Source organism: Helicoverpa armigera, chromosome 29 (genome assembly GCF_030705265.1).
Source record: "Helicoverpa armigera isolate CAAS_96S chromosome 29, ASM3070526v1, whole genome shotgun sequence".
NCBI lineage: Eukaryota > Metazoa > Arthropoda > Insecta > Lepidoptera > Noctuidae > Helicoverpa > Helicoverpa armigera.
Genome location: NC_087148.1, coordinates 2,332,594 through 2,357,677, shown reverse-complemented (window position 1 = coordinate 2,357,677; position 25,084 = coordinate 2,332,594). Strand labels below are relative to the sequence as shown.

Here is a 25,084-nt window from a genome sequence, read left to right as displayed (position 1 = left end):
TCCATGCTGCTCTCCTCATCGCTGCCACTGCGGGGAAGCTGTCAACAGCCTCGGTCACCACGGCCTGTCGTGCAGCCGGAGTGCCGGCCGCATACCACGACATGCCAACATAAACGACGTGATCCGTCGCGCTCTTGTTGCCGTCGGCGTGCCAGCCGTACTCGAACCAAATGGCTTGGCACGCGACGATGGCAAGAGACCAGACGGCATGTCGCTATTTCCGTGGAAGGTGGGTAGGACTTTAGTGTGGGACGCGACATGCGTCGACACTCTTGCGCCATCTCACCTTCCCGGAACTGCATGTCGTGCTGGCTCCGCCGCTGCACAAGCAGAGAACCTCAAGCGGCGCAAATATAGTAACCTTATAGGCAATTACATGTTTGAGCCGTTTGGGGTTGAAACTCTAGGGCCGTGGGGTCCGAGCGCCCACCTTCTTGCCAGGGATATTTCCCAGCGCCTGGTTGACACTTCCCGGGACCCAAAGGCTGGCTTTTATTTCGCACAGAGGTTGAGCATTGCCATCCAACGTGGCAATGCTGCCAGTCTTTTGGGTACATTACCTAGTGACAGCGATGAGGAGCAATTTTTTGATGCCCTATATTAGTTTTAAGTTGTATATATATATATAAGTTTATTTTATTTTCAATTAATGTAAATATTTTGTGAATAGATAATAAAAGTAAACTTAAAACTTGAAAAAAAAGAAAAACATAAGTATTCCCAAATAAATATTTTTTTAAATTTATGTTTATATCATCATTTTAAATATTATTCAAGTATCACTAATGAAGTCAACTGATTTGAAAATGAATATTCCTGATTTTGTTTACACAAGTAAAAATAGAATTATTTCAGTTCCTTATCATTAATTTTGCGGTTTTCCTTACAAATGAATAATAAACAGTTTGACATCCTGCTTTATCAATAATTGAGGTAGGTAGGTACTTACGTGAAAAACCCTTTCCAAAAATATGTGCGTGTATCATTATTCCTAGAAAAGTAGTAGCTATTATATAATCTGTGGTAGTAGCATGAACCGTTTCAATTTCCTCATTGTTTGAAATTACAGTGGGATCGAGATTTGTTTAGGTAAAGCTAAATTTTGAATCTCTGTAGGTACTTGTGTTTTAGCCTTTGTTAAAATATTGGCGTCCTAACACCTAAAGTAAATGTGGAAAGAAATGAAACATTACCTTTATATTGTATATTTTTTATTTAAAACAATCGCCCTCTTTTCTGTACCTCCTAGTTAAAAAAAAATTTTCTTCATTAATTTTTAATCAACTTTAACCCGTACATATGTGTGTATGTATGATACTTGTGACTTATATAGATAGATAGATAGATAGATAGATAGATAGATATTCTTTACTAGGTACACCAATTTTACATTTTTGATCTTAAACTAGTTAAAGTAGGTGACATAATGGGCGGTCTTATCGCTAAGAGCGATTTCTTCCAGACAACCTTAGGATGGATTGAGGCGAGAAGGAAAAGATTATGCGGTAGGCAGTTAGGCAAAGTATATAATTTTTACGTTAGTATAATTATCGGCACGGATAATGAGCTCTCGGCGGAAGATTGGGGATCGCTTTGCGCACTGTACCTACACTTATGGCAATAAACCATTGATAAATAACTTCTGCGCAGGTGAAGGTCAGGGCTCAATATACTTGCCCATGATTATGTCGGGTGTGTCGTTCATAATCACATATGTCGATTAACACAAAGATAAAAGAAAAATACGTAAAAATAAAAAAATGTTTTTTCAAACAAAGTAAATGGAATAAAAATGTGCAAAAATTAGAACACCATATAAAAGTCAGTCATTACAAACAACTGAAATTCTCCCTTGAAAACTGATCAAAACATACGATACTCCTAACTTTATCTCTGCTTTACACATGATGTTGTAAATTATAAAAACGAAAAATGACTCCTGTGGTTAAACCACTGAATGGATTAGGTTATTTTTTTTACAATTCGCCTTAGAATATCATAAAGTATATGCGATATGATTTAATGTGATTGTGAACGACACACCCGATATATTAGGAGTGTAAAGTCAGGGATAACTTCGACCGTAGAAATAAATTATCAATTGTCAGTTAGCAAGAGTTTGCTACTGAAATTGTACATGCAAATTTCCATTTTTAAATGGATTCAATACTCCTACGATTTCGGCGTAATTGGGTTCTTCTGGTTTTCGAAAGTCCTTTTCTTTATTCTCGAAGGCAGTGTACACTACTCCATCTGATGTGGCCTGTATATTAATAAAAAATAATATATAAATAGAAATATACTAATTACTAGCTTCCGTCATTGATTTCACCCACTTCCCGAGGGAACAGTAACACTTGGGTGAAAGTACGCTTTAGTTGCCGTGGATAAAACCGGTGGCGGGAACCTATATACCTACGAGTATATAAAAATAAATCTTATATCGCTTGGTCACGCCATCACGCGTAAATGGCTGGACCGAGAGCTCAAAATTAGAGGGGATAGCTTAGACCTGAGAGAAGGAGGATAGTTTTTGACACCGTCCAGGTGCCAGAAGCAGTTGTCTCGGGGATGTGGGTGAAACCGCAAGCCGAAGCTAGTCAGTGATTATAATATAATTATTTATTTGATGTTATTATTTATATACAATCCGCGTCATATAAGTTTTCAACTCTGAAGTCCACCATTTCACTCCTTTTACGTTTGTTCATACAGATATCGAAGAGAAACTTTGATTGTCCGAAGTTGGCTACTATTGACTTTTTTTTTTAACGACGACGCCAAAAATCATTAAATGACCCCTCCTGTGGGTTAGCAGCGGTGTAGGAGTGTCAGACTCTTACTGACTTAAAACCGTCGTGTTCCGTCGTAGGCTTTTTATGTACCAGGGCCGCGGTAACCCGCACGAACAATCCCGCAGCCCCGGCAGGCTGGGCTCCGCTGGGGTTGCTGACATCTCTTTGAGGAGCGAGTGGAACAAGGCGCGCCGCCGACACGGGTCTGTTGTCTATCTAGACATGAGCGATGAGCCACCCGAACTCACCGCCCACAGACCCACCAACTATTGACTTCACAATAAAACACTGCGCATGCGTGAGGCGTCTTATGGCTAACTTCAGAGTTGCAAAGTTACGTGGCACGAATTTTTGAAATATACTTACTAGCGTATTCAACTCTACCGATTCAGATTTAGCTAAATTTTCAGAGGTCTTCTTACAAAATATTTTCTTGATTAATGATAAAGTCAGAAATAATAATAATAGTGTTAGAACTATTATTATTGATAAGTAAACTATATCGTGGTTTTGAGCGAATGATGTTTTCGCTGTATAATCCTCGGCAGTATTTACTGAAATTGAATTATTTTCTGAAAAAAAAGTATATATAATTAAAATGTATGTATGAAAGTCGTGGTGGCCTAGTGTGTAAAAAACCAACCGCTCAAGTCATGTCCTCCTAGCCGAATATGGGTCATAAACAAACTTGGGTTTCAAAAATAAAAATAAAATCAAAGTCGTATTTTGTTTGGTTCGAATCAGCATTTATTTTGAGAAACATAAAATAATTATAATAAAAATATTCTCAGAGATCAAAGCTTTGATTTTAATTAGTTTTTCAATATTTTAATTTATAACTGTCCACAGAAAAGACTTCACAATCAACAGAAAAGACAAAAGTTGTAATTTGTCTAAATAATTCTAAACTAAATAAAAGAGTTTTATTAAAATTACAACAATCTGGCTGTATTAATCATCTTCACATAAAAAATGTCATAAAATAAACAATCCTCTCGTTTTGAAAAAATAATGAATTTATGTCCACAGAAGGGATTTATTTTCGGTTGACTTAAATCAAACATAATGTCAACCAAACTGAACGTAAAATAATATAGAAATAAACATAATGAGACATATCATATTGTTTTATTCGTCATCGCCACTATCAGTGTAGGGATCGACAAAAGGTTTTTGAGACTGCTTAGGTCGTACAATGAAGTCGCCTTCGCTGCTGCTGTCTGTGGGCAATGGATGACGATAGCGAGGTGTAAAAATAACATCAGAGTCATCAGAGTCTGAAAGGAACTTGGATCTCTCATCCTGCAGAGGTAAAGACACGTCTGAATCATCAGAGTCTGGCAGGAAACCAAATCTTTTACAGGGACGTGATGGGACATTATGAGAAGTACCTCCATCAGGTGTAATCTGATCTGACCTATAAGTTATTGTAGAAGCATTAGCCGTGTCTTCACTTCTCGGAGAAACGTTCCTTGCGTCAGCCATACTCAAGGGACTATGCGTTTGTGTATTATTGGACGGAACCTTTATCTGGCCAATTTCAAAATGCGGGCAAACAGCATTAGATGCACAAGACAGACAACTAAGCCTTCGGGCATGTAAAATATTTGGATCATTTTGATTCCAAGAAAGTTGATGTATCTTAAATGTCCCTTTATAAGCTTTCATCGCATTTTTATCTACTATTTCTTGAATGTCTTCAATATTTGGATCCCCAATTCCGTAGATCTCAATTCCTTTACAGTTCTCTTTTAGACATAACATAAGTGAGTCATAGTCAGACACATCTTTGCCCATCGCAACCGAACTGTCGCACAGCCTTTTTATGCAGCCACCTACTCCGTCTGGAGCACCTTTGCCATGCCCCTTTTCGCTATAGTGCCAAACAATATCGGTCACGTCATTTAATTCTCGACTAATGAATTTAACAATTAAAAGAAACATAGTTTTGTTTCGGTATTGGGTCGTTGGGCCGTCACTCAAAATATGTAGTTCTGTTAAATTTGGACTGAGTTCTTTAATTCGCTGTAGAATTGGTTTAAGGTGGGCACAGATCATAACAGGATCATGGCGTAAATTTTTTGAAATAGAACACATGGATGTAGTTTGGAAACCATTATTCGGAAATTCTGCCGCGCTATAATAAACGCAAGTATGAAGAGACAATTGAGGCTTCGAGCCACCAAAATGAGCCGACTGAACCTCAGCACTATACTTACAATTATAGTTTTCGGAAAAGTCTACATGCAACAAGCCTTTGGTAGACGTTAATTGTTGTTTAAATGTTTGTATTGATCTCATTTGATGAATCATATTAGCTACATGTTGCATGAATACTGGTAAATTTAAATGTAATAACTTCACTAGCGCACCTATCGTAGTTTTAACAGTTTCTTTAACACATTTCTTGCACTTTTCTGTACACCTTTGATAACTACATCCACGTCTTTTGTAACCCATCTATCATAAGTTATATAATCGTTTTCGGCAAAGTTATTAAAATCAATTTTCTTATAAAGACAGCTCTGACACTCTCTCTCTAAACATTTAGGAGTCAGTGTATTATTACAACACAATGCCTTAGCGGCATCGGATGCAGATCCGTAAGAAACAACTTTCGATTTTTGAAGTGATCGAATTATGTGATCATTATTTTCGTGTAACGTACAGAGACACGTGTTTCTTGAAGCTGCTTTTGGAAACAGAACCCAAAAAGGTCTATATCTCCTAAAAGTCTGATATGAAATATTAAATCCTGTTTTGAGTTTAAATATTATGTGTAAGTTTAAAAGTGTGTCATTTAGTAAACGAATTTGCCTTTTGCTTTTTTTCCTAGTTATTGTTTCATTTTACCTGCAGTTAATCTACTATATTCGTCATTTATTAAAAAATCATGCACAGCTTTTCTTATATCCGTTTTCAAGACTTTATTTCTAGAACTCGACTTCGATGCTTTCTGTTTTCTTTCTTCTAGTCTTCGTATTCTCATTCTATACTTTTTAATTACCTTCCCCATCTGAAACACCTTTTTCTTTAAAGCCTCATTTTCAGCTTTTCTTGCTCTTTTATTTCGGGCAGCTACTGCGTCCAGATTCAACTCGCGAGTGAGGAAGACGGACTTGCCGGTGGAGTATTTTCTTGTATAAGTGATTCAGTAGCTTTTCGCATCTTTAATAATTGTCGCCGTTTCTTCGATTTTTCGCGCCACATTTTCTTATTTGCCGCTGTTGCCTCGGTGTAAACTGATCAATTGTTTTAATATCTCCTCTATCCTTTTTCTTATGGTATCTTTCTCTATCTTGTTTGCGTATCTCTTCAACAGCAGCTTCAGTTAACTTAGCCCGAGCTCGACGCATACTTAATTTTTTGTTCACGCCGTCTCATCTTTTTCTTCATCAGTAAGATTCTTTAGTGTATTTTTCTAGGCATTTTAATTTACTGAAACAATGACAATGAACCATGTACCCACACCAAGCCAAGCATTAAAAAAGACATAACACGTAAATGCAACACAATATTGGTAAAAAAGTCCCATAATAAACATGACAATAAATATATTATACATGGCATAATATCCTATGCAAAGTAACAAAAACAAATGCTCTAGCTGTTCAACACATAATTTGTTTGCAAAAAGCAAGTTTTAGTCTTAATAGATGTCACTTCTGTGGACACAGTCTTTTCCGTGTCAATGTCCACAGAAAAGTCTACGTCCACAGAAGTGACTGTCTACGGAAAAGTTTGTCCACGGATGAGAAAATCAATCAAATCAAGCGTAAAAACACGTCAAAATTTTAGGTTAGAATTTAAAAAGCAATGCTTGTAAAAATGGCGTCCCATAACAATTGATGTTAATAGATTTCCATAATATTTGATAAAACACTTACCGTGGTATCGAAGTCACAGAAAAGTCGCAATGATCTTTTATATTATACTGAAATAATCTTTGATTTAAGCAATTTTTGTTTTTTAATTGACGGAGCGCATGCAGACCGAAACCAAGGTATCTTAAACTGACAGCGATTGAAATGTTACCAGTTCAAATAAACAATTTAGGCTGCGTTCCAAATATTGAGAATTCAAACATTGTATATATTATGACCACGGAAAGAGTCGCGGACCTAATAACAAATTGTTCATGTATCATAATTTGAAGAAATTTTATTTAAATATTGTATAACAGTGGAAAAATGGATTTTGATTATATTAATAACGGTTAAAAGAGGTGATGTATTAGTATTTGTAAATTATTACATTTTAATTTTGATCATGAAGTTTGAAACCGCGTTTGGAAACGGTCCACGGAGGGGTACAAAAAGGATGTTTATATTTTAATATTTTTAAAACTAATAATTAAAATGTAAAAATTACCTGGTAAATTAATGGTGTACACTCATATTAAATAACTGTAAGTATAAATATGGTTGATTTACATTGTTTTAGTTAAGTTTGAGTCAACGCACACATAATTTTAATGTTCTGTTTATGACCCATATCGGCTACGGCGGCTGTTCTCATGTAAGGAAATTAGCCAACTGCGCAGGACATGTTATAGTGCACAAGCATTTGCGTAGAGACAGGTGCGCTCACTATTCCTTCACTCTCATAGCGTGACGGGACGACAAATCGACACCACCGGAGAGAGCTCAGTAGCAGGACCGACATTTACGTGCTCTCCGATGCACAGGTGTATCAACACCAACTTCCAGGCTCCGGGCTGCTTCGTGAAAGTATTCTAAAACCCACAAAGCGATTTCGGCCCGACTCGGGAATCGAACCCGAGACCTCGTGTTCAGCAGTCGCACTTGCGACAGCTGGACCACGAAGTGTGTTCGGTCAGGCAAGTACCTACCAATGCAACTTTTACTTACCAGGCAAATTATAATAAAACAATAACATCGTCTTTTTTTCTACATATCGTGTTATATACGTTTCAGGCGTGTTTTCAGACTTTGTATAGTATATACAACACAATATGCTAGCGTTGTATACTTTGTTGTATTTAATCGTAATTTTGTTGTCACTCATTGTCGTTATCTTGTTTTCTGTTGTATTAATTAGGCCTACGTATAAGTCTGTAAATTAAAAAAAATTAGTTAAAATATTGTTCATTTTATGTGCCCTAAAGCTGTCCATTGCTAATAATCAGAGACTTATTTTTGTATATACAAAGTAGTATACCTCATCAGTACCTAATCACATTAATTAAGGGCGTTTTCAACTTATGCGTTTCTTCGGTTGCGGTGCCACCCGAAACGGTGCGTTAGACGTACGGCGTACGGCCGTTCCTTTCCCTTCCCGAATTTTTCAAACAAAGTAAATATAATAAAAATGTGCGAGAATTAGAACACGATAGTCAGTCATTACAAACAACTGAAATTCTCCCTTGAAAACTGACAGCTGTCAACTGATCAAAACATTCGATACTCCTAACTTTATCTCTGCTTTACACATGATGTTGTAAATTATGAAAACGAAAAATGACTCCTGTGGCCAACCCACTGCATGGAGTAGGATATTTTATTTACAATTCGCCATAGAATATTATCAAGTATATATGTGATAGGATTTAACGTGATTAGTTACGACACACTCGATATAATCTGTGGATACTTACGTTTTGTATACCGTTTATATTCTCCACAATCAAATGTAATCTGTGTCGTGTCATTGAACAGCAGTATGCTCATATTTTTGTCATCACCTAAAAAAAAACATGACTTTGCTTGGTATGGTTCTCGCCAATCTTGAAGGCGGCTCGTGACTAATTTCATAATTCTGGGACGCGCCATTATTAAATGGTTTCTGCGGAGCGACTTTCGAAATGTTAGTTACGAGTCGCCATAAATTTTGAAACGAATTATATGTACCTACCTACAAAGTTAGAAGCGCTTTCTGCTACTGCTTCTCAAGTATGAGTGTGCCAGTTCCAGGTAAGGCAAGTACTAATTTAGTCATTATATGTTACATTTATGTACTTTCAAAGTAAGCCTTGGTAAGTAAGTATCTTGGACCTGCCGGGGCTGCGGGTTTATTCCAAAGAGTTACCGCGGCCCTAGCACATAAGAGGCTAAAGAAGGAACCTGATGGATTTTAGTCAATAAGAGTCTGACACTCCCTCACGCTGCTCACTCTTTGAAATCATGCAATGACCCCTCCCGATGTGGGTTAGCAGCGTGAGGGAGTGTCAGACTCTTACTGACTAAAACCCACCATGTTCCTTCTTAAGCCCTTTATGTATCAGGGCCACGGCCAGCTCAACTCTTTTGACCAATCCGGCAGCCCAAACATACCTAAGGATTTTTTTATGGAGGTTAGCCTCAAAATATTCTAGAAAACATGTAGATACAGAGAAAACTTACGAATCTTTGAATGCATGACTATTTTATGCTTGTTTGGCTCTATTCCCACAATAGTATTGTTGTCAAAATCTTCTAAAAAGAACATGTATTTTGATATCTTCGATGTTATATTCGGCATATATCCAATCTGATCTGGAATGAAAATCAAATTATTGAAAGGGATTCTATTTAAGGATATGAAATCATAAATGGGTTAAGGGGAAAACAAACATCGTGGTGCCACAATTGTCAACCTCTTCTCCATAAATTATACAGTATGTACTACAGAAAAGATGGATGGATTGCCTGAAAGATGATATGAATAAGAAGGGAGTGAGTGTCAGTATGACGAGTGACAGGGGAAAATGGAAGAAAATGACATATTGCGCCGACCCCAAGTAAAATTTGGGAACAGGGCAGGAGAAAGAAGAAGTACTACAGAAGAGTGAAACATGAGCGAAGGTCAGGCGCCTTCCTCTGGGCCAGATTCGTATGTTGGTCATGACTACGTATAGTTCTATGAGACACCTTTTATTCTAACTACGCCAAAAATCATCAATTGATGCATCCCGCTGTGGGTTAGGTTAGGTTAGCGGTGGAGTGGCAGACTCTTACTGACTAAAAACCGTCGTAGGCCTTTAAGTACCAAGGCCGCGGTAACTCTTGGCCCTGTTGGACCCCGCTGGGGCTCTATGAGACACCCGTGATCGATATTATTATTAATATTACAAAAAATGGTCGGGTTCCTCAGAAGGTATTTGAGGGCGGAGCTAGTAACGTTCCTCGTCTCCCGAACACCCGCATGTTGTCGCGCTACTTTCATAGGAGATTTTGCGTTATGGCATCTCCGTTAGTCATTTTGTTTTCCATGGAAATCAGGAATGTAGTTTCGGAACTGCATAGAGTCATGTGAGATCTATACCTACCAATATAATGTGCTGTCTATAGGTAAATACCATTAAAAATACTAGTTATTCTGTACTTACTATCTTTATCATAGAATTGTTCCCATTTGAGATTGCTTTCGTACACACTTTCAAAAGTGCACATGGTTAGTCGAAAATCGATCGTGGAACAATGAAAGTTTGTCGTATTTCCTGAAAAAAAAAGTGTATCAGTAGGTACAAATGAAATTAAGTAACAGCCAGTTTTTTCATCACAAGTAAAAGCCAAAGTAAAAGTCAAAGTAATGTCTATAGTAAAAGTAACGGTCAAATTCATTTTTTCTATTAGTTTTGCTGTCACTTTAGCCTTGAAAAACGAATTTGACCGATACTTTTATTTTAGACATTACTTTGACTTTTACTTTTGATGAAGAAACTGGCCGTAAGTAGGTATTTTTTAAGGCTGCCTTTTTTTTTCGCACAGAGGTTGAGCATTGCCATCCAACTTGGCAATGCTGCCAGTCTTTTGGGTACATTACCGAGTAACAGCTTACTCTTTATTACTTGGACGTAGTTATGCAGAAACGTTCCAACCCACTGTACGCGTAAATGCAGGCAGTCGCTTCTTGTAAAGCACTGGTACCTACTCAGCTGAATCCGGTTAGACTGGAAGCCGACCCCAACATAGATGGGAAAAGGCTCGGAGGATGATAGTAAATGTACTAGAGGTTTTATTGTTGAATTATATTGAGTTTAGATAACCATATGCTAAATTTTAGGCTGTTCAATCACAATAACTCGATTTCGGGTGACTTGTGGGTTGGAACGTTTCTGCATAACTACGTCCACTTTTAAGTTGTACATATGTATAGTAGGTAGGTATTTAAATAATAAAATATTAAAATACTAGCAACACACGCGAGAGAATCCACGAGCGGAAGCTAGTACTGAATAATAAATAAATACATATTATAAATATTGTAAATAAGTAAAGAATGCCAAAAAAATCAAGAGGAGCAGATTTTGATTTAACTTTGAAAGGAAGTTTTTAGGCAACCAGATGAAAATTACTTCTCAACCGGTAATTAGATCGGTGAAGGTCGCCTCCAGATGAAATCTTACACTAATAGTAGGTAGGGTAAACTCACCAGTAACTGGCCACTTAAGGACAGCGAGTTGTTCATTTAAGTGCCATGGCGAAATGTGTCAAGAAATTAATATTCTTGTATCAACTTTAGTTAAAGCAAGTATCCATTTATCGTTATTAGTGAGTAAAAAATGAAACTACATAGAATTATGTAGTAATATTTTAATATAATGGAAAAGTAGTATTTTTTAGTAGTAACTGGCCATTTAAAATTAGATATTAGCCACCATAATACCAATAACTGGCCATGCAAAAATAATATTTAAAATCAATTAAAATATATAGAATAAAGCAACTATATTAGTAATTATAAACTTAAAAAACATAATAAAACAAATTCTAACAAGGTGGTTCTTAATTCGTAAAAAAAAGACTCATCTTGACTCATTTCTTAGACTCGTCTTGACTATTTATAATTTTATTAGTAGCAGTCTTTTTTGTTTTATTTTTTGATTTTTTATTTATATATATTGGTACATCATTCTCTTTTTTACTTTTTTTCTCTTCTCGTAACCTCTTCCTTTCTTCTTTTGCGGCATCTTCTTCTTGCTTTTTAAATTGTTTTTTTCTTGTCAACATATTGATTGGATGTTAACGCAAATGTAGTTCGCTCAATTTGGCGTTTTCGTTGTCGTTTGGGAAAATCGGGCAACTTTTGTTTCAGGTATTCAGGTATTTTGTTTCAGGTAGGGGAAAATTTACAAGAGTATAGTCAGACCTGCTGTCTTGTATGGATCAGAGTGCTGGCCCACAAAAGAGACGAATGAAAGACAATTGCATGCGGCAGAGATGAGAATGTTAAGAAGTATGTGTGGCATTACGCGAATGGATAGAGTGAGGAATGAGTATATAAGAGGAAGTTTGAAAGTAGCGCCGGCATCAGAAAAACTGGGTGGAAACCGGCTGTCGTGGTATGGGCATGTAATGCGGAGGAATGAGAATCATGTTGTGAGGAAGATGATGAATATGAATGTGGACGGATATAGTGGAAGAGGAAGACCAAAGAAACGATGGATGGATTGTGTGAAAGTAGATATGGTAAGAAAGATTGTTACTTGTGAGATGACGGCAGATAGAAGAGTTTGGAAAGAGAAATCACGCTGCGCCGACCCCAAATAAATTGGGATAAGGGCAGGATGATGATTTTGTTTCAGGTATTCCGAGAAAGGTATATTTGAGAGAACAGAAATTGTTTTATTTGGATTGGATACCTTCATTGTTTTCAATAAATTTGATAGCATTTTCTATTGTCTCTTTAGAGTATTGGCGTTTTTTTAAGATATTTCAGAAAATCTGTCCAACAAAAAAAAAACCGTCAGTAACTGGCCATACAACTATCAGTTATTGGCCACCCATGCCAGTTACTGATAAACATGTATATTTTTATCTGGATTTTTTTTACACGATAGTGTGCCTTATACTCATTCTAAATATGTTTATTTTTTCGTAAAATTCGGACATTAGCGTATAATTCAGTAACTGGCATGAGTGGCCAATAAATGAAAATATACAAAAATGAAAATCAATAACTGGCCACCCAACTAATCTCGCTTTATTATAGATACTGACTGAATAAAACTTTAAAAAACGATCGTTTACCATCTATACAATACCACAAACACAATCAACTCACGTTTACTACACGAAGTATTACAAAATTTACTTTTGATTTCAATCATTACCTTAAAATTTTTTTAAGGATTTACCGTTCACGTCGGAACTCGTACGCGTGCTGTCACAAAATGACCGATATTTTTGGCGCTAGTCTTCATAGAGGAAAAAACTGTCACTATAATGAAAGCTAGTTGAGTAGGTAATACTAAAAATAAGTAATAGATGGCGTTCTATGAGAATAGTTCTTAATTTATGAAGTCAAAGTGAATAATGGCTAATAATTGAAAGTGGCCAGTTATACCTCGGTTTACCCTACTACATACTCACTTCGATAAGGACACTTATTAAAATCCACAAGAATGGTACAATATCCATCGTTTAAACAATCTTTGTTGTTCACAATCGTAGTAGCTGAAACAGAAATTATTTAGATATATCATAAACCTTGGGACCATGGGGCCAGTCTTTTGGGCACGGTCCCAGCTGACAGCGATGCGGATGAATATTTTGATACTTGGTTTTAATATTTCCCTATCATAAATTGTATTGAAACTGTATTGAATAAAGATATATCATTATTTTTATGTGCGTCAATTTTTGGAGGGCGGACGAGCCGAAGCCAACACGCTGAAGCCTTTTTCAGACAACTTATTAAAGTGGTGACACAAAACCGATGATTATCCCTGTATACACTATAGAAATGTACCCAAGGACAATCCCCGGTTCTGTGCTAAACTCTTGATGAAAACTACTTGAGTTAATGTAATGTGTGGGATACTAATGGACTAGGAATAGGGAAACTATGGGAACTATGGCCGAAAAAGTGAATACCATCGGCGGCTGTCAGTCAATTTTATTTGAACACAGTTGTAGTGTGTAAAAAAGTCGTGGTGGCCTAGTGGGCAAAGAAACAACCTCTCGCGGGCGGGTTCGATTCCAGGTCAGGCAAGTACCAATCCAACTTTTCTAAGTTTGTACGTACTTTCTGAGTACATCTTAGACACCAATGACTGTGTTTCGGATGGCACGTTAAACTGTAGGTCCCGGCTGTCATTGAACATCCTTGGCAGTCGTTACGGGTAGTCAGAACTTCTGACTGCCTGTTGTCGGTTCTTTCGAGACTTACTGGCTTCTGAGTCAGACACCAGTCTAACCAAAGGGTATCGGGTTGCCCGGGTAACTTTGTTGAGGAGGTCAGATAGGCAGTCGCTTATGGTAAAGCACTGGTACTCATAGTTGGGAAAAGGCTCGGAGGATGGATGTAGTATGTAAATTACATCTATAATCTTCTATAATTTTAGTACTCACAGTTTTGATAATCTATCAATTTTCCTTTGGCTATTATCACTGTACAGATAGTTGAGGTCCCATCAAGCAATTCCAGATAGATTGAATAACTGACAGACTTAAGTGTTAGTTTGCCCCAAAAAAAGTGACCTTCGATATCTGCGGCTCTGGATACCTTGCCTGAACCTGAAGCACCATTAATTAATTAATTTGATTTCTAATGCTACCAGTCTTTGGTTTTTTTTTTTGACACCTTTTCACACACGGTCGGTTAGCCCCATGGTAAGTTATGAATTAACTTGTGTTATGGGTGCTAACACAACTGATAAACTACATATAGTTACATATATCGGGTGTGTCGTTCACAATCACATTAAATGAAATGTGTTAATATACAAAGAAAAAAGAAAAATACGTAAAAATAAAAAAGTGAATTTTTCAAACAAAGTAAATAGAAAAAAATGTGCGAAAATTAGAACACCATATAAATGCCAGTCATTACAAACAACTGAAATTCTCCCTTGAAGACTGACAGCTGTCAACGGATCAAAACATTCGATACTCCTAACTTTATCTCTGCTTTACACGTGGTGTTGTAAATTATAAAAACGAAAAATGACTCCTGTGGCTAAACCACAGAATGGATTAGGTTATTTTTTTTTACAATTCGCCATATAATATCATAAAGTATATGTGATAGGATTTAATGTGATTATGAACGACACACCCTGTATATATATTTATAAATATATATTGTAACACCCAGACCACGGCCAACAAGCATGCTCATCACACAAATGTCGACCGAGCCAGGAATCGAACCCGGGACCTCAGCTATGGCAGTCTGGCATGGTGACCATTGCAACCGGAACCTCAGAAATTCCCGAAAAATTAGAATTTCATTAGAAAGATACACTATCTGCGAGTAACATATACTACATTTTATCAGCAGCAGTAGTTCCTACGGGAAAACGGCGGTGAAACGATGAAACCGCGGGACAACGGTTAGTCATAAGATACATAGGTACTTTAGGGTTGAAGTCTATATATTGTTAGGGAGATAAATAAAAGTTCACAACGCCGATACTTATGTTGTCCACACACACACAAAAATCTAAATTATTATAAAAGGTTCACATTAAACAAAGGTTCCGGCCGAGCACACCGTTCTACAAAGACTAACTTAAGTTCTGATTTAGGGAGGGAATAATATGACACGACGCCTCACGCACACAGCCATGCACATGCATTTACATAGGTGTGTACGTGATTGTTCCTACACATACGGTAACGTACATACATAACGGTTAGTCATAAGTAGTCGAATCATAAATGTTCTGCCTCGTTGGTCTAGTTGTCGCAAATCGCCATTGCTGTGTACCTAGGTACATGGTTTCGGAATCACAATTTCCGGGCTAGGCCGAAATCGCTCTGTGAGCTGGCGATTAGGACACCCGTGCATCAGAGAGCACGTTAATGTCGGTCCTGCACTTGATCTGTCTCCGTCGTGTGGAATTGCCGCCCATCGGACTATGAGAGTGAAGGAATAGGGAGTGCACCTGTGTCCAAGCAAATGCTTGTGCACTATAATATCCGTACCTGGCGTGAATAAGTTGATATGTCATTTTTGCATACTTTTCAGGGCAGCCAATTTAAAGTTTACGATCTTCTGGTAAATCGAAAATAATGCTGATTACTTTTTTAATAGTTGAATGTAGGTTCTTTAAGGAGCTGTTTTAAGTCTACGTTACAAAATAAATGTAATATTTGTTAATGCATTTAAAAACAGACTTATCCAATTGTTCACCGACGACTTATCAACTTATTCCCTGAAGGAAGATAAAAATTCTAACTGTCATAGGTAATTGAATTTAAATAAAAACCAAATGAAGTAATAACAAAGTTTAATCGCAGAAACAAATAAAGATCCTTTATTCTTTTTTAAGTTTATGAAATATAACCAAATGACAAGAAAAAACACTTTAAATTACTTATTATTCTGTGTTTACTTCTTTATCAGGATCTTCTTCGTCAAGATCGGGGTCGATATTTTCTGTATCATTATTATCATCCACGTTTTTTTAAAATAAAATATTTTTTTTTATTCACACTATTATTAATTTTTAATCATTGAAATTTTGAACACTATTTTCTTAATTTAAATTCATTAAAATTTATTTTTTATTTTTTAGTTCGGTTTTCTATAAAAAGCGTGTTTTTTAGTTTTTTTTAAACTATTATTTATTTTCTACTTTTTAGTTTGGATTATTTTAATAGCTTGTTTTTTTTTTAATTTTAAACTATTGCACGACTCATGATGCGAAGCATCAGAGAGTGCTTTACGATCGAAAAATTTTTTCGCCTTATTTTGGCAACTATTTTTTTAGTTTGGTTTTTTATCAAAAAAGTAGTTTTAGTTTTTTTTAAATTATTATTTATTTTTTACTTTTTACTTTGGTTTCTTTATAAAATCGTGATTATATAGAGATATATATTAGATACGAGATATATTAGAGAAAACGGCTAAAGATAATTATTGGAAATAAAAATTAACATCTAGTCCTGCCTTATCGACTGTAGAGAAAAATTATAGAACATTTTAATTAATTTTCTTACCTTATCGACTATAGATGAAAATTATATAAATTTAAAAAATCAAATAATTAAAGCAAATTGAATAATGGAATCCCACCAAAAACATTAAATGTAAAAAAAGCCAATCCTCTACGCAATTCCTCCACCGTAAAAAGTTTTGAGATCGCATAGAAGCCAAGTCCTGTTCAACTTTATTTGTAATAATAAATCAATATTTTGTGACCATATCAATAGTTTCGTTCACTTTACAATAATATTGACTTGGCCATGAGCACAATAAACTACAAATATAATACAGCATATCTTGGAGAGGTGAAAGTCAATCATGAAGTTTAATATCACAGAATTAAATACTTTTAGTTTTTTCAATTGTTACTAAATGACCGACAGTCAGTATCATCCAAAATCATGAACTGCACATTTACTATGGCGCATGTTTGGTCCATGGTGATCTCAAATTCCAATCAGTCCAATCGTAAAATCATGTCCATATAGAATGTATAAATTCAATGGTATTTACACATTATTTCAGGAAGCGACTATTAACTTGTGCTCATGGCCAAGACAATATTATTGTAATGTGAACAAAACTATTGATATAGTCACAAAATATTGATTTATTATTACAAATAAAGTTGAACAGGACTTGGCTTCTATGCGATCTCAAAACTTTTTACGGTGGAGGAATTGCGTAGAGGATTGGCTTTTTTTACATTTAATGTTTTTGGTGGGATCTAATTTATTTTTTGTAGGTCTCCTTCTTCTCTAAGTATATAACAAATTAAATTAACTTACATGCAACTAACTAAATATATAACAAACTAAATATGTGGACCTAAAGTAGCACGTAAACAACATTTTTTTTTTAAATAAATTAAACAATTTCGAAATTGTCGAATTTTTTAATCGAATATCTTTTAGAATAAAAGAGATTTATTTCAGAGGTAGATGGCGCTATCCATGCGCTATCACATGAAATTATTTGTTTTTTTTTTAAACTAAAAACCGTAGCGCGATTTAGACCAGGACAACGCCATCTATCGAGCGAGCATGCAGTATTTATCGCACTGCATTAATATGAAAGATTTTATCATTATTCATTTTATTTTAACCTAGCTTTTTTATTCATATGTATGTATATTTAATACATAATAACAATATACCACACTACGTAACAATAAAACAAATAGTAACATTTTGTACATAAATAAATAACAAAGTTATCAATGCAGTCAAAATTCATACACAATGTTCTTGAAAAACCGCAAATATAAATTTGTTTCCTATTTTTTTATTAAGTTTTAAGGTTTTTATAATTTTCCCTTTATATGTAGCCAATAACCTATCTTGGTGCCAAATTTGAAGGTTCTAAGTTTACTAGAAGTACCTTAGACTTTTGATGATCGGTCAGTGAGTGAGTCAGTGACAAAATGGTGTAACTTTGATCGCTCATAACTCGTAAACTATTTATTCAAATTTCTTGTAATTTTGGGACTGAGCTTGTTCTAATACTTACTCTTGGTCATCGAAAACCTAAAGTCCTAGCTTTGTTCACATGGAAGATACAGGGGGCTGAAATAGCCGCGAAACGCTTCGAGAAAAGATGGTACGGCCGTGCCCGCTTTGCTCGAGTCTTGGCTGGGGCACTGCCGTGCCCTCAGATAATTTTATCAAATTAGTGTATTGTCATCGGTCCTCAATAAATCTACAAAGTTTGAACGAAATCTGGCCGTTTAAAGTGGGTCAAAATCGCGCCCAAAGAAGTCGGTTACAAACAAACATACAGGTGAAGCTAATAAAAAGCGTGTAATTAGGTCTTGTTTTGTTTAAAAAAAAAAATGGAGTCATCCGGGGTCCCGACACGATCTTTTGAACGCACGAACTGATTTTGATCATGTACCTACAGATCGGCAGTGACTCGTAATGTGAAAAGCATTCAAGTATAAACCTGCCTTATATGTTTATAATTGAGTTCAAATTACCTCGCGCTTAAAGTTTTCCTAAAAGTTGATTTTGAGTCAATTACGGTCATCAAACTCTTAAAACGATGGAATTATTTTATTTTTATAAAAGTTAAATTATATGCGTATTTTAAGTATTCTCAAAGTAAGTAAACGTAACAATTCACGCTTTGTTATTATAAACAATATGTATAATGTCCATTTTAAAGAGTTTCATAAATGACTCGTGTGATTTTATATTCATAAAACTAGACAATTCGAAATGTTCTAAAATATCACAACTTTTGATAGCATGCATAACTAGACAATTCGAAATGTTCTTAAATATCACAACTTTAGATAGTGCGCATAACTAGATAACTCGATATATATGTGTACTCAAAGACGTCCATAACTTGATAACTGATTTTGTCATATTACACTTGCAAATCCACAAACGTATATGTTGATATATTAACTAATGCACGTTCTGACTTATGTTGATAAATCGAAATGCAATAATATAAACGCTGTCAGTTAAGTATTATTAATTTGACATGTCGTTTTATCAAATATTTATTGCCATAATTGTAGATACTCACTTATGTACGAATGCAATAATTTGATATTGTTTGAGTATTTCGAGTTGAGTTTTTAATACCGGTAGGGTATAAGGTCTCAGAAGCGTTTAAGCTAAAAAAAAAAAAAACGACATCTCGAGTTGTCAACGTATTCACGCGTGGTACGGATATGTCCTGCTCAGTTGGCTAATCTCGTTACATGAGAAGAGCCGCCGTAACCGATAATCGGCTAGGAGGACATTCTTATATAAATATACGTTCTTTCTACGTGGGGCAATCCGACACGACTGGAGAGAGATCAGGCGCAGGACCGACATTAATGTGCTCTCCGATGCCCGGGTGTATCAATCGCCAACTTCCAGGCTCCGGGCTACTTTGTGAAAGTTTGTTTAATCCAACCGGGCAGTTATCTTCTTATATATAAAAATGAATTGATGTTCGTTAGTCTCACTAAAGCTCAAGAATGGCTGAACCGATTTGGCTTATTTTGGTTTTAAAATGTTTGTAGAGGTCCAGGAAAGGTTTAAACGATACGAAGTTCGCAGGATCAACTAGTATACTATAGTTATATTTATATAATATAATTACTTACCGGGAAAAAAGGGAAAAAAATGAAAATAGATACTCGCATTTGCGGCATTTGGTTCGTTGATCGCAAGTATGTCGATGTTTAACACATCAAAATATGAATTATAATCGAAGAAGTATGGAGCGTCTTTAAAATAAATATCTGAAAAAGAAATACAGCTTACATTATAATGAAACATTATGCTTATATTATGAGGCCCAGGGGCCCGATTCTCCTAATTTTACATAAGCGTCATACGATTCACGTTCGACTGAGATCCGATCCCGACTCAGACTGAAGCGTATGTTGTGGCACTCCGCTATTTTTTCTTTGAAATAAACGTTTTTATCCTTTTATGTCATCCAAAATGAATCATTTTGTCTGCAAATGATTGTAGAGCAAACTACCGTATAGACCAAAATCACCAAAATAGCAGACCGATCGCAAACCAATCGAATGTCGTTGGAATACGATTGGTCATATGTTCGTAGCAGAATGCTCGATATGGTTAAAACTGCTATTGCGATCATATTGCGATTCTTTTTCTATTCGATTTTGACATTATTAACTTACAAGAATCGGGCCCCAGGACGAAGTTGGTTCGAACTCATTTTTGCCCATTTATCGAGGTACTCTCACTAACAGACAACTTTGACAGCAGTGGTACATAGTGAATCTACCGTAGGTGATTGTTTTATAAAAATAATTATGCTAATTTTCACCATCTTTATCTTTAAGGGATCCCCTAAGGGTCTATGCACACCACGTTTTTTAAACGCGCCGTCGACGCGCGTTTGTAGCGATACAGACGCGATATGCGCGCAAGTCAGGACTGCTCTGCAGGTTAAAACGTTCGTGCGTTCCCAAAACGCGTTTCGACCGCACGTTTAAAAACGTGGCGTGCATAGGCCCTAAGAGCATTTGATGATGATGATGATGTCCTCCTAGCCGACTATCGGCTACGGCGGCTGTTCTCATGTATAGAGATTCGCCAACTACGCAGGACATATTATAGTGCACGAGCATTTGCGCAGACACAGGTGCACTCACTATTCCTTAACTCTCATAGCCCGATGGGACGGTAATCCGACACGACCGGAGAGAGATCAGGCGCAGGACCGACATTTACGTGCTCTCCGATGCACGGGTGAATCAATCACCAGCTTCCACGCTCCGGGCTGCTTTGTGAAAGTCTTCTAAAACCCACAAACCGATTTCGGCCCGACTCGGGAATCGAACCCGAGACCTCGTGCTCAGCAGCCGCACTTGCGACAGCTAGACCAATCCATTTAGGGAATACCTAATTAATACGAATTTCGTTTTCACCAAAGTTTAAGTGTCCCTTATCACCATTATTATTGGAAGAGCCCTTATTCTAAGTAACACTTAGTTAGGGAAACGTTAAGAGATTGTTGGTGAAAACGGTCATTAGTTAGGTACCTATTTAAATACCTGAAGCGACTAATAAAAATAGCATTTATTCAGTTTTTTTTTTAATACAGCACGATTTATATTTATTAATAAGTAGATATATTTTTTTTACAAGAAAAATAAAAGTGCTCAAACTTTTATTTTTCTTAAACAATAACAAATTGCGTGCGAATTTCCGTTAGTTGTAAAAAGTTCTAATGAATTACTGAAAGCGACTTACGAAGGAGGTTTACATTTATATCGTAAGTTAATTATGGGAGCGAAACGTAAAAGTGTAATGCCGGCCAAAGGCAGAATAATCATCAGATGACGCGGCTTCGCCCGCGCAAAGTTCGGTTATATCGTGTCTCCAAGAGAGCTCTTCAAAAGTCCGGGATAAAAACTATCCTATGTTCTTTCTCAAGGTCAACTCTATCTCTGTACTAAATTTTATTAAAATCAGTTCTGGTGTTTAGACGTGAAAGCGTAACAGACAGACAGACACAGTTACTTTCGCATTTATAATATTAGTAGGGATGAACGGTGCATATCTATAATATAAAAATGAATCGCAAAATGTGTTGGTAAGCGCATAACTCAACAACGCCTGGACCAAATTGGCTAATTCTTTTTTTGTTGTGTTTGTTATTGTCAGGAGAAGGTTCTTATGAAAAAAAAATAGGGTAAAGTAGAGAAGTCAGTTGACGGGAGCGAAGCCGCGGGCAAAAGCTAGTATAGTGATAAAAACAACTTACTGTTCGGCAAACAAATCAAAAATCCAGGAAATACTGTTAGTACAAACAGAGAATAGATAGTTAAAATCATTTTAACTTTGTTTTCAATATCGTAAATCACTGCTCTTTATGAAATTGTCCTGTCAAATGGCAGAGAACGGATAATTATAACGAAACCAGACGAATATCAAAAGTGGCCATTTTTCCTTGTGATAACAATGTATAATTAATTCTGTAACTTTCCTGGTCACATACAATTATGTCTAGTTTTCTATTAGAGTTGGGGCATGGCTAAAAATAGCCGATAGGTACATTTATGATGTCCTCCTAGCCGATTATCGAATGCTGCTCAGTAGCAGTCGTTGTTACAATTCCAGATCAGAGGCCGTCAGGTGGATTTGAGAAAACTCTGACACTAGGGCTTGTTAGGAAATAAAATATGCAGCTTCATCAGACCAATTCATCATTAAGAAGGATGGTAATGAAAGAGTTGAAAGAAGGAGCAAATAAAAATAAAAACTTTTTACAATCTGTACTCTGTTTTTTCTTTATTTATACTTAAAAGTCTTATCCGAACTTAGAGGTTATATGGCTAGTTGTATATTTCTTCATACACAGGTTGTTCCATAGCCTGCCTTTCTCGTTCACATTCTTTTTCGAATAATAGGTTTAAATAAAAAGGCCGCTGAAAAACAAACATTTGAATTTATGAAAATCTGCGTAGGTACCTACAATTCCTAATGTTCTACACTATTACTATTAAGTACTAGCTTCCACCCAAGGTTTCACCTGCGTCCCCAGATAACGTCTTCCCGTAGCCGGATGGTGACAAAAACAATAGGGTAGTTTCCATGGTCTAAATAATGAAATAATATTTAGTCCGCTTTTTAGATAATCAAAAAATATTGGATACGTATTTTTTCTTTTTTTAATTAAACATAAAATGACAAAGATAATACACTTCAAAAATTAGGAGTGGGAGCCTTTTACGTCACAGTGTCCTGAAAATTGTAGCAACTTGTGACGTCACACTCAACTTTAACACGCTATATCTTAACAAGTTCTGATCTAATTTAAAAAAGAAAAAATACGTGTCGCTTAATTTTGGACAATCTATAAGACGGACTAATTATTATTTTTTAGGAAACTAGCCTATTCTAAGCCATTCTGCCGGGTCTAACCTACTTTCCCTTTAATTTTCAGTTTATTGAGTCCAGCCGTTCACGCCTGATGGCATGACAAAGCTATATAGGGATTCATTTTCACCTATATATCGGGTGTGTCGTATCTAATCACATTAAATCCTATCACATAATATTTTATGAAATTCTATGGTGAATTGTAAAAAAATAACCGAATCCATTCAGTGGTTTAGCCACAGGAGTCATGTAATGACTGAATGCTATATGGTGTTCTAATTCTCGAACATTTTTATTCTATTAACTTTGTTTGAAAAATTCCTTTTTTTCAGGTATTTTATTTTTTTCTTTGTGCTAATCGACATATATTATCCAGTATATTCACGTATTTGATTTAATGTGATTAGGTACGACACACTTTGTATATAGTCATTTTTTCCTTTAAAAGTCCGGGCACCTAAAACTTGTCTGTTTTGCGTTAATTTATTAAATTCAGTCAAAACTCACTTCATTATTTGGTAATGGCATCGGTGGTCGCGTTGCAGGTTTCTTATTGCAGCAACATTTTATCATTATAAATAAAACTATAACAATAAGTAATGTTGCACATATAGATATTATTATCATGATCAGATTGCTATGTTCGTCTTCCTTATCTGAAACAGAGTTTTCAGCATTATATTAAAAAGTCATTTATTCAAAGTAGGCTGAAAATCAGCACTTTTTGAAGATCAAATTTACAAAAGATAGCCCCCAAAAGCGCCCGACCTTCACCACTTCCTATGTGTTTTTGCTGGGAAGAAGAAGTGGTGGAACAAATAGTCCCCAGCAAATATAAAAATATAAATATGTGGAATGAAAATCATCACTTTTTGAAGGTCTTTACAAAAGACAGCCCCCAAAACGCCCACCCTTCACCATTTCCCATGCGTTTTTGCTGGGAAGAACTAGTGGAAAATATGTGGAAACAAACCATTATGGTATGTGATGCTCAAGAATGAGGATAATGTTATGAGGAAGGTGATGAGCATGAATGTGGATAGATATAATGGAAGGGGACGTCCAAAGAAACGATGGATGGATTGTGTGAAAGTTGATATGGCTAGAAAGGGAAGAAGCCACATCACGCACATGGGAAAATAAAAAGGCTGATGATGAAGAACATACAGTCGTTACGGGTAGTCAGAAGCCAGTAAGTCTGACGCCAGTCTAACCAAGGGTATTGGGTTGCCCGGGTAACTAGGTTGAGGAGGTCAGATAGGCAGTCGCTTCTTGTAAAGCACTGGTACTCAGCTGAATCCGGTTAGACTGGAAGCTGACCTGAACATAGTTGGTAAAAGGCTTTGGAGATGATGATGAAGAACATACCTATGCTACTATTTTCAGTTTCATTCCTTAAATTAGAAGAGTAATCTTTCACTTTAGAAGTCTTTCTTTCTACTTCAGATGTTGTATTTTCAAATACACCTTCTTGATCATTAGTAGGATTAAAATCATCCCGAGGATTTCCATTCGAGTACCAATTCTGCTTTCAATAATATCATCAGACTTAATTTTCGGTTCACGATTACCATCTCGTTTAGCGTCATCTAGAATTTTCTTCCCTGAATCTATTTCATCGTAAGCACATTCATTCTTTGTTTTTTTATTATTCTGAATAACTGTTTCAGATCTCCGAGTACTGAAATCTGGAATATCTTCTTTATTGGTTCTAGGATTTTCATTTGGTTCTCCTTTTTCAGATTTCTTTGTGTTATCGCCAGGTAAGTTTAATTTAAGTTTTCTTAAATAGGCTTCAATGTTTTCTTTATTTGAAATTTCTTGTTTGTTTGTTTCTGTTTCTATTTCAACACTTTTGTTTAAAACATCGTTTGTGGTTCCTGCGGTCACTGATATATTAGGTGTATAAACGCAAAAGTTTTTCTCAGCTGAAATATTAGAGTTATGTTCATTAATTGCTATAACCAGTATTGCGTTATTTTACGCTATCAGAGCTTCTGCATACCTACTGCAAACTTTTAGGCCGACAGGTTGTTCGGGCTTATAAAA

General features: G+C 36.0%; 2 protein-coding genes and 1 long non-coding RNA gene across 4 annotated transcripts in view; 1 reads left to right on the top strand and 2 right to left on the bottom strand.

The window, feature by feature from the left end:
• The window catches only part of LOC110377742 (neurofibromin), a 150,788-nt gene that overhangs the window by 44,792 nt on the left and 80,912 nt on the right, over positions 1–25,084 (top strand). The gene's annotated exons all lie outside the window — the stretch shown is intronic.
• LOC110377733 (uncharacterized) lies at positions 1,329–22,171 on the bottom strand. Of its 2 annotated transcripts, XM_064042626.1 has the most exons (10): positions 21,918–22,169; positions 19,777–19,914; positions 14,090–14,254; positions 13,109–13,192; positions 10,123–10,233; positions 9,158–9,289; positions 8,413–8,499; positions 7,667–7,870; positions 3,162–3,367; positions 1,329–2,263 (listed from the first exon to the last, which is right to left on the bottom strand). In XM_064042626.1, the coding sequence occupies exons 1-10, from the start codon at positions 21,985–21,987 to the stop codon at positions 2,123–2,125; spliced, it is 1,338 nt and encodes a 445-aa protein (XP_063898696.1). In that variant the 5' UTR covers positions 21,988–22,169; the 3' UTR covers positions 1,329–2,122. The 2 variants fall into 2 exon arrangements, with proteins under 2 accessions (XP_063898696.1, XP_063898697.1); XM_064042627.1 differs by lacking the exon at positions 14,090–14,254 and having other exon boundaries at positions 21,918–22,171.
• LOC135119102 (uncharacterized) lies at positions 22,438–24,989 on the bottom strand. Its single transcript, XR_010277990.1, has 3 exons — positions 24,404–24,989; positions 23,543–23,691; positions 22,438–22,581 (listed from the first exon to the last, which is right to left on the bottom strand). It is a non-coding gene; the product is annotated as an uncharacterized LOC135119102 (long non-coding RNA).